At 41.0% G+C, this 17,421-nt stretch overlaps 1 protein-coding gene across 1 annotated transcript in view; it reads right to left on the reverse strand.

Annotated features, from left to right (window-relative positions):
* Positions 1-17,421, reverse strand: part of FAF1 (Fas associated factor 1) — a 165,691-nt gene that overhangs the window by 122,933 nt on the left and 25,337 nt on the right. Inside the window, exons 3-6 of the mRNA XM_083742411.1 lie at positions 15,412-15,458; positions 12,409-12,617; positions 7,444-7,535; positions 7,081-7,172 (exon numbers count right to left, since the gene is read on the reverse strand). Of these exons, the coding sequence (XP_083598537.1) occupies positions 7,081-7,172; positions 7,444-7,535; positions 12,409-12,617; positions 15,412-15,458 (440 nt within the window). The remainder of the gene's footprint in view (positions 1-7,080; positions 7,173-7,443; positions 7,536-12,408; positions 12,618-15,411; positions 15,459-17,421) is intronic.

A 17,421-nucleotide genomic window follows, 5' to 3' on the forward strand; every position in this document is an offset into this window, starting at 1 on the left:
TTGGCAGTTTTGTCTAAGATGATGTACCATCTTAATGTGTTCTGATGTTACCTTACAGCAAGTTGTAGCCGATGGCTGTGGGTGTGCAAACACACACACGGGGGTGGCACGCATGACCATATTTTTCAGCAGACTTAGCAGATATTAACAATCACTGCTAAAGTAGACTTTTCATGACACCAGTGGGCAGTGTTCGAAACTCCCATTGTTCTAGGAGCATTTTGCGACGGAGAATTTCATTAGTGTGAGCAGTTTCTGAGCTCTGGGCGCAGTACTGTACTTAAGATTTCAGATTAAAACTGCAGAGTGGAAGGAAAAGAGGATCTTTTTCTGTATCTCCACTTCCATCTACTCTCTGAAGACTGGAGAAGAAACCCTCTTAAGAAGACTGGAGGGTGGGCAGGGGAAGGGTTAGACCATGTGAAAAATGAACTGCAGATCATTCATTTTCAGCTTTGTATTCTTGCTATAAAAAAGCGCGCCTAGACATTCAGTTGTTGTGTAGGTTTTTTAAGGTGCCATTTAGCTCCTAGCTTTCATATTTCAGTTTCTAACACTACCAGTGGGAAATGTTACAAATACTTGCATTTACTAGTAAATCTCAAGAAACACTGTCAAATGAGCAAATCCCATTCCCATTTTCATAGATTACTAGTTACTGCAGATGTTTACCAAGGCAGGCTAATTGGCGAAATGAATTTGCTGTTTCTTTTCAGGCTTATAATTTTATCTCAACTACTGCATCTTCATTATCCATTTCCAAATGTACATGGTCCATTTCCATTTACTGTACATGGTTAATCTGTACCAGAAGCTAGACCCCAAGGCAGAGTATGGACTATCAGTGCTTAATTTATATATTTAGAACATTTATAAACTGCTTCATCCAAAAGACAAACAGCTACCTCTCCACATGGTGTAGAAAATCAAATTATAGATAAAACAACTAAGATCCATACATAAGACCACCATCATTAAAAGCAAAGATAAAATCAATAAAACTTTTAAAACACATATAGGTAAGTAAATCATGTGTCTGGATAGGCTTGCTGAAACAGAAAATTTTTCAGCAGATGTCTAATGCAGGCATCCCCAAACTCGGCCCTCCAGATGTTTTGGGGACTACAACCCCCATCATCCGTAGCTAACAGGACCAATGGTCAGGGATGATGGGAATTGTAGTCCCAAAACATCTGGAGGGCTGAGTTTGGGAATGCCTGGTCTAATGCTTGCTTTGGCTCATTTTCTTTCCTTACAAGGCTAGACAGCATGTCCCCTTTTGGCAGGTATAAAGCACATGAGAATGGCAAAAAGTGTTTATTCATCAATGGAGTGCAAGAATGCAGCATTCAGGATCAGGCCACACATGCTGGTGAGTGCATCATATTGTCTTGAACCGCCTTGCACAGATTCAAACCAGCTTCAGGCCCCAGTTTATGAAGTTGACTTCTTTCCACTAACCATAGTTACAATTAACCACTGTTTGGGGTTTTGGACAACACACTGAACCACAGTTACTCCAAAAAAAGAGTAAAAACTTCTGACCACCTCCTTGTGGCAGGTCTGGAGGTGGAGGAGACAACTGCAAGAGCCTGAAGGGAAACTGGCTCATTCTCTAACACTAAAGCATGGGATAGAAAAGTGTGGTATACAGTGGTTCCACCAGCAAAATGTATTTGAAGTTCACCATAATAAATCCTCCAACTTCACCAGGATTCTCTGCTGGTGTAAAGCCAGACAATAATTGGTCTTTCTTTAATTAATTAAATCAACATGTATTATGCTGGTTAGAGGACAAATTAGATTATACTGTAATTTGTCCAAGTGAGAACTCAGCATTAGAGGAAGTGCCTTGCCTAATGAATGCATAGTGAGCATCACTGATTTAACTCTAATAAAACTACCCATTAAAATACTTTCAGAGTGGCAAAAAAAAAAAAAGCAGCAACCACTTCTTGTCCAGCTTGTACTATATATTTGTTGTAAGTATTTAGAACAATATTAAGAATTAATATATTTATTCTGCATGATCATAGCAAGGAAGAAGCAAAAATGTACATCTTAGTAGAATGGGTTTATTGTACACAATTTTAAATTGGGAAGTACTTTCTGGGAAATTCCACTCATTTCTTATCTGTTATTTTGACACTTATTTTGATCATATCCAACACAAATGATGCACATGTAAAAGCAGGTTTCCATAAGGATCTCCTTTTTGAATAATAAGCTAATGGCAAAGGGATAAATTACATGAACAGTTCTCAGCACTAAATCTTTACATCTTGGTTCCACATATACTGGAAAGATACATTGATGCTTATATGATCACCTGTTAGGAAAGCAGGGAGCCAGTTTCTTTACTTAGATTATTCCATTTCAGGAATCCAGGTCCCCTTTCTTTCCCCTACTTCTCTTTCCATTCCAATGCTGTCAAGCATCATTTTGATATCTAGACATTGCTCTAAGACACTGATGAACACCCCACTGACAGCTACATATATATCTGCATGGCTCTGTTACATATCCAGAGTTTGATACATATGGTATAAACATTTGTTGCCTTAGCCCAAACCTGCTGCAGCTCAAGGGACTCAAGATTACATTTTTAAAAGTAAGAATTCTACAAGATTTCGGAAATGCAGGATACAGCTGTAAACATCCCTTCATTCACATGCTACCACATTTTGAGAAGTACTCAAGTGTTCAGCTTCTCAGACAACAAGGTATGACCCAATGGACACTGGAAAAGCCAGGCACTTAAGGCCCAACTAGACATGGCAATATTTGTACCAATGCAATTAATGTAAAACGGCAGATATGAGAAACAGTCTTGGAAACCTGGACAATGGAGGAGAGGAGAGAGAGAGACACACAGACACAGAGAAATTGTCTCTCTGCTACAATCCTAACAAAAGGCTAAAGCCAATTGAATACTTCATTTGAAGCTTCAGAAAGGAAATTTTTGTTGGTACCAGACAGGGACACTTTTAGCAAAGTGAGAAAGGCTGGGATACAATGTAGCCAACAAATGCACTGGCTACCAATTATCTTCCAGAACCCATTCAAGGTGTGATTTTTATCTTTAAAGCCCTACAGAGCTTGGGACTCCCACGTATCTAATAGGCTGGTATAAGGAGATGGAGCCTAATTGTTGCCTATGTTATCGGGCACACTTTCTGTATCATATGTCTGCAAATGCAAAGTTGAGGTCATTGCACCAAGGAATGAGACCTTTACTGTAACTTATCTGAGGCTCCAGAACCCATGGAGGTTCTGAGCTGCTCTGGTCTTTTAACTTTTCAGAGAGGGCATAAAGCCTCATTTCCCCCGAAGATGTATGGTATCTCTGTGGACAGAGTGGCTGTCTGTTGCTGACTCTGTAACAGTATTACAGATATATCTGTTTTTCTATACACCTCAAGCCCAGAGCAGCTCACTCAATCTCCGTCTCCATAATGCCTCACCCATTCCCTGACACACCAGTCACTACATACATTACTATGTAATTCTGATTGTGCTGTAAATATCATCAAATTAAATGGAGCTTACACTTTACAGTAAGTGGGTGTAGGTTTACAGCCCCAAAAAGCAAGAGTATTTTGCTTCAGCTGCTGATAAAAATAAGAAAAAAAGCAGTAAGTCAGTTTAATTTTTCCATGGTTATCCTACAGCTAAAGTAGCTTACCTTTAGATGTAATAGAACACCATCATCCCTGGCTATGCGGGTTAAGGCTAATGGGAGTTGGAGTCCAACAATAAATGGGAGGGCAGCAGGTAAGCCAACATTATCACTACCGTGTTTTTTGAGACTCACTTTTTCCCTCCTACAAAGTAAGGGGAAATGTGTGTGCGTCTTATGGAGCGAATGCAGGCTGCGCAGCTATCCCAGAAGCCAGAACAGCAAGAGGGATCACTGCTTTCGCTGCACAGCGATCCCTCTTGTTGTTCTGGCTTCTGAGATTCAGAATTTTTTTTTTTCTTGTTTCCTCCTCCAAAAACTAGGTGTGTCTTATGGTCTGGTGCGTCTTATAGAGCAAAAAATACGGTATGTTTTGATTCAGATGTGTTCTTTTATGGTTTTCACTGTACAAAAGGGAATTTTTCTGCATGATCATGATTATGAGGAAACTGGAATACATACAGAAAATTTAAGTTGGCTTTTTATTAGTATTATTATTTTCAAGGGTTGCATATTTAGATATTGATGTTATAGTTCCAGATGTTCCTAATATACTTTGGAAAATTCTCACCTATTTCAGTGCTTGGGAATAGCATCTAATCTCAATTATTTTGGCTATTTAGTAGATAAATCTGTCTCTGAAAATAAAACAATGTTTTCAGAATCAGCATGATTGGGGCAATGCCTTGCCACCTCCATTATTCTAGGTTCTGCTCCACAAAGGCTCTTCATGAATTTCAGAACAAAAAATATTCATTATTCATATTGATTCGTTTTTCCCTTCAAACATCTAAATTTTAACAAAATATCATGACACATAATGATCAACATTTCTATTGCAAACATACCGATTTATACAAGCTCGTGTCAACAGACATCCAAATTTACTATAATTACAGTTTATTTACACTAAAACAAAATATGAGCTTGGTATGTAAATGTAATGTTTGTTGTAGCTAATGCAGCAGGAGATGGCAGATTAGTCTCAAACATCAATCAGTCAGAAAATCTGGCTAGTATGATAAATGAGAAGGGTTTCTGCTTGTTTACATTTTTAAACTTTGAGATTTTCTAAACTGTCTCATAAAAAGCCTGAAATAAAAAAACTTTAAAGTGTACAGTCACTAAAACGCGTGCAGCTCAATCTTATACATAGCTACTCCGAAGTAAGTACCACTGATTTCAATGTCAATTTGCCATGATGACTTTATCAGAATAACTTTTCCCAATATTATGTAGCGTAGTGCATAGGGCTGCTATACATCCGGGATTCGTCCATCATAAATAGTGTCTGGGTGGAATTTCCAAAAATTGGTAAAAATGTCAGGTGTATGGCAATCTATGTCAGAAGTATTGATTTTTTTGGTCAATTTCCTTAAAAATAGCTCAAAAACTTCATTTTGACGTTTTGCAAAAAAAAAGAAAGCTCAACAACTTTGTCAAAAATAGCTCAATAATTTTGTGTCCAAATTTTCACTTTTTGAAATATGGCAACTCTAGTAGTAGGTACTGACCATCCTCCTCAAAATTTAAGGTGGCAATTCATATCCCCAGCTAAGGGGGGGACATCAGCTTAGGGGGGAAATGTTGGAAGGTTTGAGCAAATGAAAAGGTTGTTCAGTGCCAGGCAAAAGACATAAAATTTAGCACCAGGCAGTCCTGCACAACTGTGAAGGTCCCCTCTCAAGGGACCACCTATCTATAAACAGGGAGTGAGGGCTCAAAGGAGGACCTCTGAAGACGTTCACAGCATTCAGCCAAGCTCATGAGGAGGAAGGTGGTCCTTATCCACCCAACTTCCAAGGCACTTAAGGCTTTTAAAAAAGGTAAGCACAAACAGTGCCTGAAAACAGATCAGTAGCCAGCATAGCGGCTAACAAATGACAGGATTGTGTTCCCTTCAACCGATCCCACTTAGCAGTCTAGCAGCTCTCTTTTGAAGTAACTGGAATTTCCATAGAGGCTTCAAAGACAGCTCCACATACAACACCTTGAAGTAGTTCATGGATAGCCAATGTTGTTAGATTACAATATTCATCAGCCCTGTCCACTGAACATGCTGTCTGGGGCCAAGGGGAGTTGGACCCCAACAACATATGGAGGACACCATGCTGTTCTCCAATCCCGATTGAATCCCAATTCTGTCTTCTTCAGCTATCCATTGTATGCAAAGATCTTTCACCTGTATACAGAAGGGAAAGAACTGACACCATTCCTAAGATGGTGGACTGCTTCTATTTAACTGCACTCTTGTGTGTTACAGGTCCGTACTTAAAAATAAATTCTCATACATTGTGATAAGCACTCATATTTTATTTTGTAGTTCCAATTGCTAATAACTGAAGTGTTAATTGAAAATACAACTGGTTTGTAATCTACATGCTGTTCAAGTTATTCACACCCATAAGCACAGGAGCCAACTTCTAGGGGATGAGGTCCCTCCGCTCCCCCCCATAAAATATTTAAGGGGGCTGCCCCATCCCAAGTTTAGGGGCATTGCAATTCAAATGGTGTATGTGTGCCATGTCTTGGGTTCAGTTTTGCAAGGTGGGGCTTATCTGCCCCCCCCAAAAAAAAATAATTCATTCAACTTTGCACCCTTGCCCTTAAGTTATCTACTTTGGGAAAATAATAGATATGGCTTGAAGGAACCATAAAATAATCTTGGCTGATCTCCCACTCTACAGGATGATTCCTGTTCATATTATATCCATTCTACACATCAAGAACACCCACCAACCAATTTTAATTACCCAGATTAGAGTATGTCAAGAACAAGAATTTAAAAATCTATTAACAATTATCATTGAAGAAATTGGACAGAAAAAATATATCCCTTCTAGTATTTTTTACCTTTAAGGTAAAGGTAAAGGGACCCCTGACCATTAGGTCCAGTAGCGGACGACTCTGGGGTTGCAGCGCTCATCTCGCTTTATTGGCTGAGGGAGCTAGCGTACAGCTTCCAGGTGATGTGGCCAGCATGACTAAGCCGCTTCTGGCGAACCAGAGCAGCACACGGAAATGCCGTTTACCTTCACGCCGGAGTGGTATCTATTTATCTACTTGCGCTGTGACGTGCTTTCGAACTGCTAGGTTGGCAGAAGCAGGGACCGAGCAAAGGAAGCTCACCCCATCGCGGGGATTCAAACTGCCGACCTTCTGATTGGCAAGCCCTAGGCTCTGTGGTTTAGACCATAACGCCACCTGCGTCCCATTCATTTATTACCTTACCTTTACATAAATGTTTACTATGGGGAGAAGTGAGCACAAAGTCAAGTATTAATATTATTTTAAAACAAAAGGCAACGGAAGTCTAATTGTGATTTGGCAACATTGTTAATGCAAACCCCTCACATGCTATTTTACTATGCTCAAACGTATTTTAAAAAATTGTATCTTACCCAGGCATACTTGATGAGGAAGGTGGTGGCAAATCAGGCGTTAGGACATAGAGGCTGTTGTTTTTTGGCAAGTGTAGAGTTTTTAGAACAGTCTACAGGGAAAAAATGTTGGAAATTAGAAACATTTTGCATCAGGTACATTCACCTCAAAGCAAAGGCCATTTTGGTTTATCTATAAATGAATCATTAGCGTTCATGTCTGTGTTTTTCTAAAAAAATAACAAGTGTATCCCCAGGAGCTCAAGGCAGTGTACACGATTCTCCCAATTCCTATTTTTTCTTCACAGGAACTATATGAAGTAGGTTAACTTGAGTGTAGCAGAAATCCAGGCATTTGATTCTGGGACAAATATAGGAACTTACACTGTCATCTACGTCTCCAGTTTTCCAGCCTTTTAGCAACATTTTTGATGAAGGAATCTGAAGCTCATTTTCTAAAATGTGTTTGATCTCTCCTGCAAAACAAAAGTATTGTCCATATTTATGTTTTTTCAGCATTCATCTTTAGTAAACATTGGCAAAAAGAAAAGTTACTAGGCCTGAGAAGCCCAAACATTCCATACTGTTACTGTAGTTTCAACATTACTGAATAATTTAATAAGACGCAAATCTAGAGGTAACATTCTCTCTCTTTCTCTCAGTGTATATAATAGCATAAAACAAACAATAGGATATTTAGGATAAATTCTAAATCATCAAAGCAATAATAACTATCAAAACCTTAAAATATGCCAAAAACAAATACTATCATTTTATGTCACAAATATTTATTGGCTTTAAAATTATTTGTTTTTCCAATGTCAGAAAAGATAGATACAATGAACCCAAATGGCATACAATGAACGACAACGAAGTACATAATTTTTGTTGTACGGCATATATAGTTCACATGCAACCCTTCAACTCCTATTGATTTTTAATATGTCAGTCAGTACTTTTGCTTGTAAGTACTGCTTAAGTATATGTTTAAAGTTCACAAAGATTAAGATCAAAATACTATCAGTCATTTACCATCTTATAAAGCAGAAGTGAGGAACCTGAGGTTCAGGGGTCAAATAAAACCCTTTTATCTGGCCCTTGGACCTCTCCCTAGACCATGCAGCGCCTTTCTGGGCCAAACACCTCTTCCTGACACCATACCAGGCACTGGCCATTCTCCATGCCCTCCTCAAGATCTTTTGCCTGGCTGGAATCTGCACTTGCAACTGCGAAAAATGCCCCTTGCTGGTCTGGATAGGAGAGTGAGGAGCTGGAGAGATGTATGTATAAGTGTAGAGAAACCTTTGGTTTTTGCAAGGTTGGAACATAGCAACACAGCTCCTCCCACCACTGGCAAGTGGTCCCCAGGAGGAAATGTGGTTCTCATGAAGAAAAGGTTCCCCATCCCTATTATAGGGAAAATAAAAGGCTGTTTTACAAGAGAATGAACTAAAGGTCTATTTAGCCAAGTTCTGTCCACACAGGGAAGCAACGACAAGGTCCTGTTAATGGCTTTTCCCAGGTCACCTGCTTCAAACCTTTACAACTCAGGTGCCAGGTCTGAACTCTACAGCTATGAAAAAGTCTTTCTCTACATCACTAACCATTGGCCCCCTCCAATATCACTGCAGAAACAGTTTCCCATTGCCTACTATTGTCATCAATGGGGCCAAAATCTTTCCACAATTGAGAAATCTTATCTCTCTCTGTGAACAGCACTGCAGATTTCAAATGTACAGATGTTTGGAAGATACCAAGATAGAAAAACAACCATCTCCTTAACAGTCTTTGTATTATTTTTCTGATTCTGAGACAGGTTTGTGGTTCCCCCATGCCCTCCTTGAAAACGCCCTTGTTGTTGTTTAGTCGTTCAGTCGTGTCCGACTCTTCGTGACCCCATGGACCAGAGCACGCCAGGCACTCCTGTCTTCCACTGCCTCCCGCAGTTTGGTCAGACTCATGTTTGTAGCTTCGAGAACACTGCCCAACCATCTCGTCCTCTGTCGTCCCCTTCTCCTTGTGCCCTCCATCTTTCCCAACATCAGGGTCTTCTCCAGGGAGTCTTCTCTTCTCATGAGATGGCCAAAGTATTGGAGCTCAGCTTCACAATCTATCCTTCCAGTGAGCACTCAGGGCTAATTTCCTTAAGAATGGATGCGTTTGATCTTCTTGCAGTCCATGGGACTCTCATACATCACTACTGGGGAAACCATGGCTTTAACTATATGGACCTTTGTTGGTAAGGTTATGTCTCTGCTTTTTAAGATGCTGTCTAGGTTTGCCATCGCCTTTCTCCTGAAAACGCCCTACAAGCAAGCAATTGCCTCACCGTACAGAATTACATTAAGCATTGCCCAAAAGAGTGATCATTTCACAATAATATGTGGAAAAATTATTAGTCTCGTGGCATTAGGTAGATGTCATACAAGTTAGACTGTAATGAAAATTACATCTTTATTCATTGGTGGTGTAGCATAACTCCATCTAGCGGACATTTTGTGCAACAGCTGCTAAACATGGGCGAAGAATTTTAAATACTAGTTCAAAATACTACAACTGTGACATGTACATAGTTGTAAACATGTGCATCATCAAGCCACACTCATTGGGGATCTGAGTGGCCTGCTGGAGGGTGCACTTGATGGCAAATCTAGGTTTGTGTACACGTAATGGGAAAATGGGCCTTCAGCACAATGCAGATGGAGGGGTCCAGAACACTGTTGGTGTTATAATAACAAAGATTAGCTAAAAAATGGATTCTACAGTGGCATTTAAGAGGTGCAAATGAAGTGTCTGTTTTTTTCACATATCTCATAACTATGTCTATGTAATATTGCAATGAAGCAAGAGGAAGACTGGTCGTTCTTTAATCCAAAAGCCAAAGGAAAAGTTTCCCTGGTTTTCTCTTGTCTATTCAATGTGTTCTCCGTATCGGAAGCATCTTCAAGGTTCTCTCCCCCCCCCCCACTCCAGGTTACAGGTATTGTTATTTTGAATTTTTTTAAAAAAGAAAGGAGAATATAACCATGGTGACTTTACACTGCGGGAGGAAGGGAAATAAATATAAAAAATTATCCAGATAAAGTAAAAGGTAAATTTGTGTGTTTGCGATTCAGTAACACTACCCACATCCTCCTGTGAAGTTCAGCTACTGAACCAAATACTACCATCTGGAATAATATTCTAATGATACATTGGATTAATATACTATCTTAATTACTAGTTGGGCAATATACCAAAACAAAGCAGTGGCCTGGTTTGGATAGCATCCACCTTTACTTTCTCCCTATCTACAACTGGTGGAGGGAGGGAGGCAAGATTATGCCTTCTGTGATCTGCCCACTGAGCACACCTGCTCCACTTATGGCGCTCCTGGGCAACCTCCACAATCACTGTGATGTTTAAAATAAGATGCACATGAATAAAAACCAGCACACACAGGCTGAAATCACCAAGTCATCCTCCCCACAAAATCAATCTAGGAATGCAATGTACGATTTGGGTCTCTTAGCAGCCCTGAAAAAGCCTCTCCTGAAGATCAGAAGATTCCACTCAGGGGGGAAACTGTGGTATGGGGGCTAAAGAGAGGGATCCCCAAAAACCAAGTGCAGAAGGTGAATTCATGTGATTTTCAGTGATTCCCCATTCCCTCTTCATCACAGGCTAGATTAGACCACCCTAACCCACTGAGTAGGAACCCAACCTTTAGAAAAGCCTTTTCGGGGGGCTAAGAGGGATGCAAAGTCACCTTCCACCCACCCTTCCTGTGAGAGTTTATCTGGATCCAACCCTTTATTTTAAGATATGTTGCAGCAACCACCCTGTGTGAAGAGGCTTCTCCTTTTCACACACAAGCATGAATGCCTCTTAAGGCAGATCTTGCCGCCTCCCCTTTCTCAGATTAAAGCCTTGTATTGAAGATGCTTACAAAAATTCAAAAACCTGCTGCCTCATTAAGCAAGAGCACCTTTTTAACCTTATCAAAGTATTAGGACTGACTAAATGTTGTTGCTCTAGGCACCATCCTAGTGAGAGTTGTGCATATTGAATACTATTCTCTCATCTGCAAAAAGAAGGTGAAGGATAGTGAGCCAGCAGAATTTATGAAATCATGTCCCCCATAAAAAAAAAGTTCAAACAACTAAATGAGGTGGAGAATTGAGCATAATAAGGGGGGTGGGACTGGGAGGGGGAAATACAGACTGACCAAACAAGTACATGCTCAGCCAGTAATTAGAACATGCCACTAGATGTCACTCTTCGATCATATATTACAATTAAAGTTTTGAGATGCTTCACCTTAGCTGATGTGGGGCAAATACTATAAGCAATACAGAGATGGTCTTGAAATACACTAAGCACCAAAAGGAAATCATGCTCTGGCCTCTGCTACAGGTCAGGGGACCCAGGGCCACTGGTAGGCTCCACCCCCTGCATCCCAGGAAGAACAGGCCAAGAAGACAAACCTGGCCTTGGCCAGTGGAGAAGCTGCTCCAATGCTGTCTTTCCTCTCCTACCCCGTTCCTTTTTCCATTGTATTGCATCTATTAGACTGTAGGCAGAGACTAATTTGTCTTTTAATACATGTACAGAAATTAGAAAATTATAGGTATATTTATGCACTGAATAATAACAAATCCAAATACGTTATCATAATCTGAATACATTTTTTAAAAGGAAATGTTTGTATGCCACCTCAGTGATCAGAGATCATTGAACGATGTTCTTAACAAACAAAACAAGAAAACAATTGTATTCTCCTCCTCCAAAATTATCTGGCAAAAGGGGTTATACAGACTATGAATGTCTCTAGTTATATTCTCAAGCCACAGAAATATTATTTAGTAAATTCCATATGTTTCCAGTTTATATAAAGTGACTTAAGAAGAGAGTAAATTCACTGAGAGTCAAACTGGTACTGCTTAGTTATCTTTGAGGATTGTAGGAGTACCAAAGAGATAATAATAAATTTTAAGAAAGAAAGAAAAGAGTCCCTTATTTTGCAAAAAAAAAAAAAAGGCTCCAATGATGCTGCTCCAACAAGGGAAGAATTTTAGAAACATATTTCGCGTCCTAGACGCTACTCTCCCTGGAGATTATCACATTTACAGGCCCCCATCGCTGTTGTGCAGCAAAAAAAATTATGTCCTGTTTGTCACATTGATTTGTTCACTCAAAGAACTGGCTCCCATTCCCCCTATTAGAACAGGTAGAGCATCACTGGCTTTAAAAGTGGTGCTTTCAAACATCCTCTCTCCCCACAAGCCACTCAAAGAAATGAACTTGCACTGTAGTTTAGGCACACATCCATTTAATTTTGTCAATCCCTTCTTGTAACAGTTTTCTTACCAACAGTTGAACTGTCTTCAAGTACTACATCCACATTTCGATCTCTGTACTCAACCCTGAAGTCAAGCATTCGTGGTTGTCTTTCCACTATCTGTCTGGATGGCACTACATGGCGAAACGCAGAAGATGAAGAAGGTGTTGACGATGAGGAGGAAGGATGGCTAGCGGGACCATAGGCTGGCCCTTGTGAAGTCTCTCCACTATATTCACTGGGGAGGGAAACATACATACGTAGGCTTTTAAGAAAACACAGGCAGTTAGTTTGTTAGAACAACTTTTTTGGGTTCTCTGAACATATCTTGGGATTGAAACCAGGAATGACACAGAAGCTAGAGTTCAAGTAGCATGTATGTTGCTCTTGTTCAAGACATTCTGATTCTAGGAGTTATTAGCCACAAGTTGGCATGCTTGAAATGAATTCCTCCAGCATCCTGAAATAGTTCATCAAGTTGTCAGGATTTGGGACTACCTTTTCTACTCTGGGTGCCTTTAAACGTAATACATTTTATTAAGGTACCATTCCAGCTATAAAAGGGATGAAAAACCACCTTTACAACCAGCACTCACTTGGTCGGCCCTACTTTTTGCAGTCATCTTTAAAATATTAAAGCTAAATGTTTATGAAATACTATATTTGCCACACTTCTTCACTACAATTGGTGACTGAGCAATTCCTCCTGCCCAAGATATCCCATGAGTGATTCAGCAAACTCACTCTAAAGATAAAGGGTGAAACCCTACTACAAAAACTAACACGTGTAAAGATAAGGCAGGATTTCTGGCTTGTTGTGATTTGACATGGATAAGCAGCATATGGGTGCAACACTCCCACTTTGTTATTCTCTTGTGTGTGAGTAACATATGCAAATGAACCTGCTTTCCCGTTATGTCTGAACCAGATATCATGGTTGGTTACTCCCTAATAAGCCACAATCACTACCCAATCTTAAACAATGGTTTGTCAATAGCTAATAGATCATGGTTTGTTAGGCAGCAAAAAACTATGCTCTCTAGCTCAGACATGATGGGAAGCCAAGGCTTCCTGTTTTTTTCATCCCATTCATGCCAGGGTAAGAATGAAAAAGCAGCATGTGGGCACCATGAACCAGCGCTACCATTCATGTTAAGCCACAAGTCAGAAACCCTGACTTACTGATACATGCAAACACAGACAATGGTTCTTTTGATGTGCTATCCCAGACCTTGCAGCTTCACCTGGGCACGACTTGCAGGGTTTTACTACTACACATTTAAAATATTCTGCATCTCCTCATAGATTAATTATAAATGCAGTTGAAGGATACTAGGTACTGCACATTAATAAAAATGCATAGGTCTCTTTTAGCAAGTTAAACATCTAGAGTGAACTCCATATGCTCACTCACAGTATCTTATGCTAAAGAATATCAGGAGACTGCAGCCAATATGGAACATGACAACCCATTTTGCAAGGGTCACCAGAAGCATATTAGACCAGTGCCCTTGGGACTGCATTGGCTTCCTGTCCCACCCGCCCAGCACAAATCAGTTTTGGAAAGCCCTAGATGACTTAGGCCTGCCATATATTTGCTATGTCCTATTATGATCCCTATGTGTTTGAAAGCAGTCTTTGATTCAACTCTCGCTGAAAAGAAGACAGTAGTATGGGCATATACATTTCTCCCCAGCTTTGGAACCCCCTTCCCTTGAAAGCATGTATAAATATATAAAAACAACTACTGAACAGATCGATATAAAGTGTTTTTATTTAGACAAGCATCTAATCAGGGATAGGCAGGGAGTTATATTAGTAGCTCTGCCAAAATAGAGTGTTCTGTTACCTTTTCCTTCTATTCTCAGTTATAAAAAATACTGTGAGCGTTGCCACAGAAGTGGGAGAGCCTTTTAAGTAGGCAACATTTCAGTGGAAATTCTAAGTAGTTAGTTATGATCAAGCCATGATGTCTAAATTAAGAAGCTTTATATTTATAAGCCGGCAGCTGAAAATTTGTCCCTTCGCATGTCTCTTCTTTTTTTAAAAAAAGAAGGGAAGTTCATGCTGACCTTTTGTATGTTTCAAATGTCCCAAAGCTTCAGTGCAAAATAAAAGCATAAAATGTTAACAAACTCAGATGTTGCCAGCTTGAACTGTGCTGTGAGTGGTTGCTTTCACATCTGCACTGCTTCAGCCTTAGAACATTTGTCATCTCAACGGTCCGGTAGGGTAATTCCTATCGTTCTGCATCCCAAATTGTATGTGTGTCGTGCAGGGTGGGTGGGTCAACAAACAAATAGAGCACTATGATTCTCTCTTATACAGAGGCCTCTTTTCCTTCTCGCTCATCAGGGAGAACAAAGAGCAATTCTCAACTCTGAAGCCATGGGCCGTTTCAAAGCTAAGATGAACAATGGATGTGCTGTGTTTAGGTGTATACATTTCCATGCAAAACTGTATTGGCCCCAATTCAGAGATTTTGTGTGTGCTGAAGTGGGCTGCAGGAGCATTACTGCATGTGAAGATCTTCTCTCCTAAACAGATGGCCAGGGCTGTGAGGTTTCAGAGCTAAGTAGGAAAGGAGAAGGGATTAGCCCCACTATCCTCCCCAAACCATACTGACCTATCTGTTTGGCAGGGTGCCAATATAGAAGCACAATGCAAGTGGCCCCATGTCTGGAAGAAGGGGATTTGTTTCCCTCTGTTCAGCACCTTTTTACACACACAGTACCTAAAAGAGGATTCAAATTCAGCTTTCCCCCTGGTTTACAAATTGCCCCTGCTGGATCAGAGCAAAATAATTTCATAAGCTGAGCAATAAAAAACAGCATGAAAAGACAGGACACAAAAATAAAAGGTATTGGTAAGCAGGAGGATAAATGAAAAAGTGGTCCACTATTTATTAAGCTCTTCCAACCTACAAAGCTACAGCAAGATACAGGAACGACTGGTGCCAATAGAAGCTCACTAACAATAGAAATTTGTTCCATATGCTAGAAGGACTAATAGTGAGAAAGTTTGCCACCTACCTTTGTAAAATCCCATTTTCCTGTGGTATAACACCATTTATAGCTGCCTGCAGAAAAAGAAAAGCATGAAGCATTTAGTATATCCACAAAATTAAATGAGAAAGCTTGTTTAAATAAAACTTAAATGTTTCAGCATTTGCTAACTGATCAATCTGCATCTTGAAGTGCAGAGGGAGGATGTGTGTGTCCTACCAAAAGTATCACGGCAGGCTATGCTATCTATTTTAATATAACTAGCAAGCAACCTTACATTGCTCCAGTAAATCACCATTATTATTTAGAACATCTCAATGTGCTTCACAGGATTATAAGCATTCACCATATATCTGTTATTCAATCTAAATAAGTGGATACCAAACAAACAATGGTGGAGCAGAGCTGCTAACATTTACAGCAAATTATTGTAACTTATAGACATATGGCAGCATTCACACAATGGTACTGCCTCAGTAATTTGACCGTGTGTGTGTGTGTGTGTGTGTGTGTGTGTGTGTGGAATATTGAGCCTAAGGTGGATCACAGCAGAGACATCACAATTTTCTTTGCTTGAGTTTCTGTTTAAAATGAAAGGGGGAGATCAAGAGAAAAGGACAGAGGCAGAGAAAGGTAACCAACAGCATCAGCATGTGAGGGAGGTAAATTAGGCAAAACTACAAGTGGCCAAAGTACAGCAAGATTTTCCTCCATTTATCTCTCAGAGCCAGCAAGCAGGGATGGAGCCACAGCCAGCACTACGCAAGCACAGATGTCTGGAACCTGCACTATCCTCTTAGCAACTGCCTGCTTACCCAGTGCTGAATGGTACAGGTGTGAAGGCATCTCCTCACTGTATCACCATGGTTGCTCTTGGTTACACCCAGCAAACCACCTCCCTACTTTGTGCTACCAACCAAATGCAAAGGAAGATGGATTCTTGCCTTCAATGGTTGTGTAGAAGAGGATATTTTGATAGGTGTGGCATTTTCACGCATACACAAGTTGCACCTGCAAAAGTTCCCTCAATTCTAGATAACTACCGTATTTTTTGTCCCATAGGACGCACCTAGTTTTTTGGGGGGGAAATAAAGGAATTTCCCCCCCTTTATTTCCCCCCAAAAACCAGGTTGGGGAAACCAAACCAGGTCGAGGAACAGCGGGATGGTAGAGCTGCGCCTCCTTGCTGTCCCCCAAGCTTGTGGGGCTGGCCGATGTCTGTCCGGCAGGCGGGGCGCTCTGCTTCAGGGCGTCACTCATGCCGGGCAGCAGGCTGCAGCACGCTGCGGATGTCTGCCCAGCGCGAGGGGCTGCAGATGTGTTCCCAAAGCGCCCGGCGCTCTGCTTTCAGCGCGCCCGGCGCTCCGGGAAGCAGGCTGCTATCCACTTCCTAGGCTGCGGATGTGTTCCCGAAGCGCTGGGCGCTCTGCTTTCAGCGCGCCCGGCGCTCCGGGAAGCAAGCTGCTATCCGCTGCCTAGGCTGCAGATGTGTTCCTGAAACGCTGGGCGCTCTGCTTTCAGCGTGCCCGGCGCTCCGGGAAGCAGGCTGCTATCCGCAGCCTAGACAGCCCTGCGGGAACTCCCGCAGGGCTGCCTAAACTGCGGATGTGTTCCTGAAGCCTGGAGAGCGAGAGGGGTCGGTGCGCACCGACCCCTCTCGCTCTCCAAGCTTCAGCGAAAGCCTGCATTCGCCCCATAGGACACACCCAGATTTCCCCTTCATTTTTGGAGAGGGAAAAGTGCGTCCTATAGGGTGAAAAATACGGTACTTAAAAAGTGCATCTAGCCATCCTAAAAGTTGTGGGGGTGGGGAACAGTCACAGACTGCAAAGAATTAAAATAACCCAATTTGCTTGTTTTCTACCTGAGCTAGTATGAGCTGGCTTCTTAGGTGGTTGCTCATCCACCTACTGGTCTGCCCTAGTTCTGCTTGGCTTCAAATAGATAGATAGACAGACATTTCTGCAACAAAATGCATCTGAAAAAGTGATGGCTTTATACTATTTTGTACACTAGGTCTTCAAGCTCCAGCACCAA

This window comes from Podarcis gaigeae (genome assembly GCF_964106915.1).
Source record: "Podarcis gaigeae genome assembly, chromosome: 6".
Lineage (NCBI taxonomy): Eukaryota > Metazoa > Chordata > Lepidosauria > Squamata > Lacertidae > Podarcis > Podarcis gaigeae.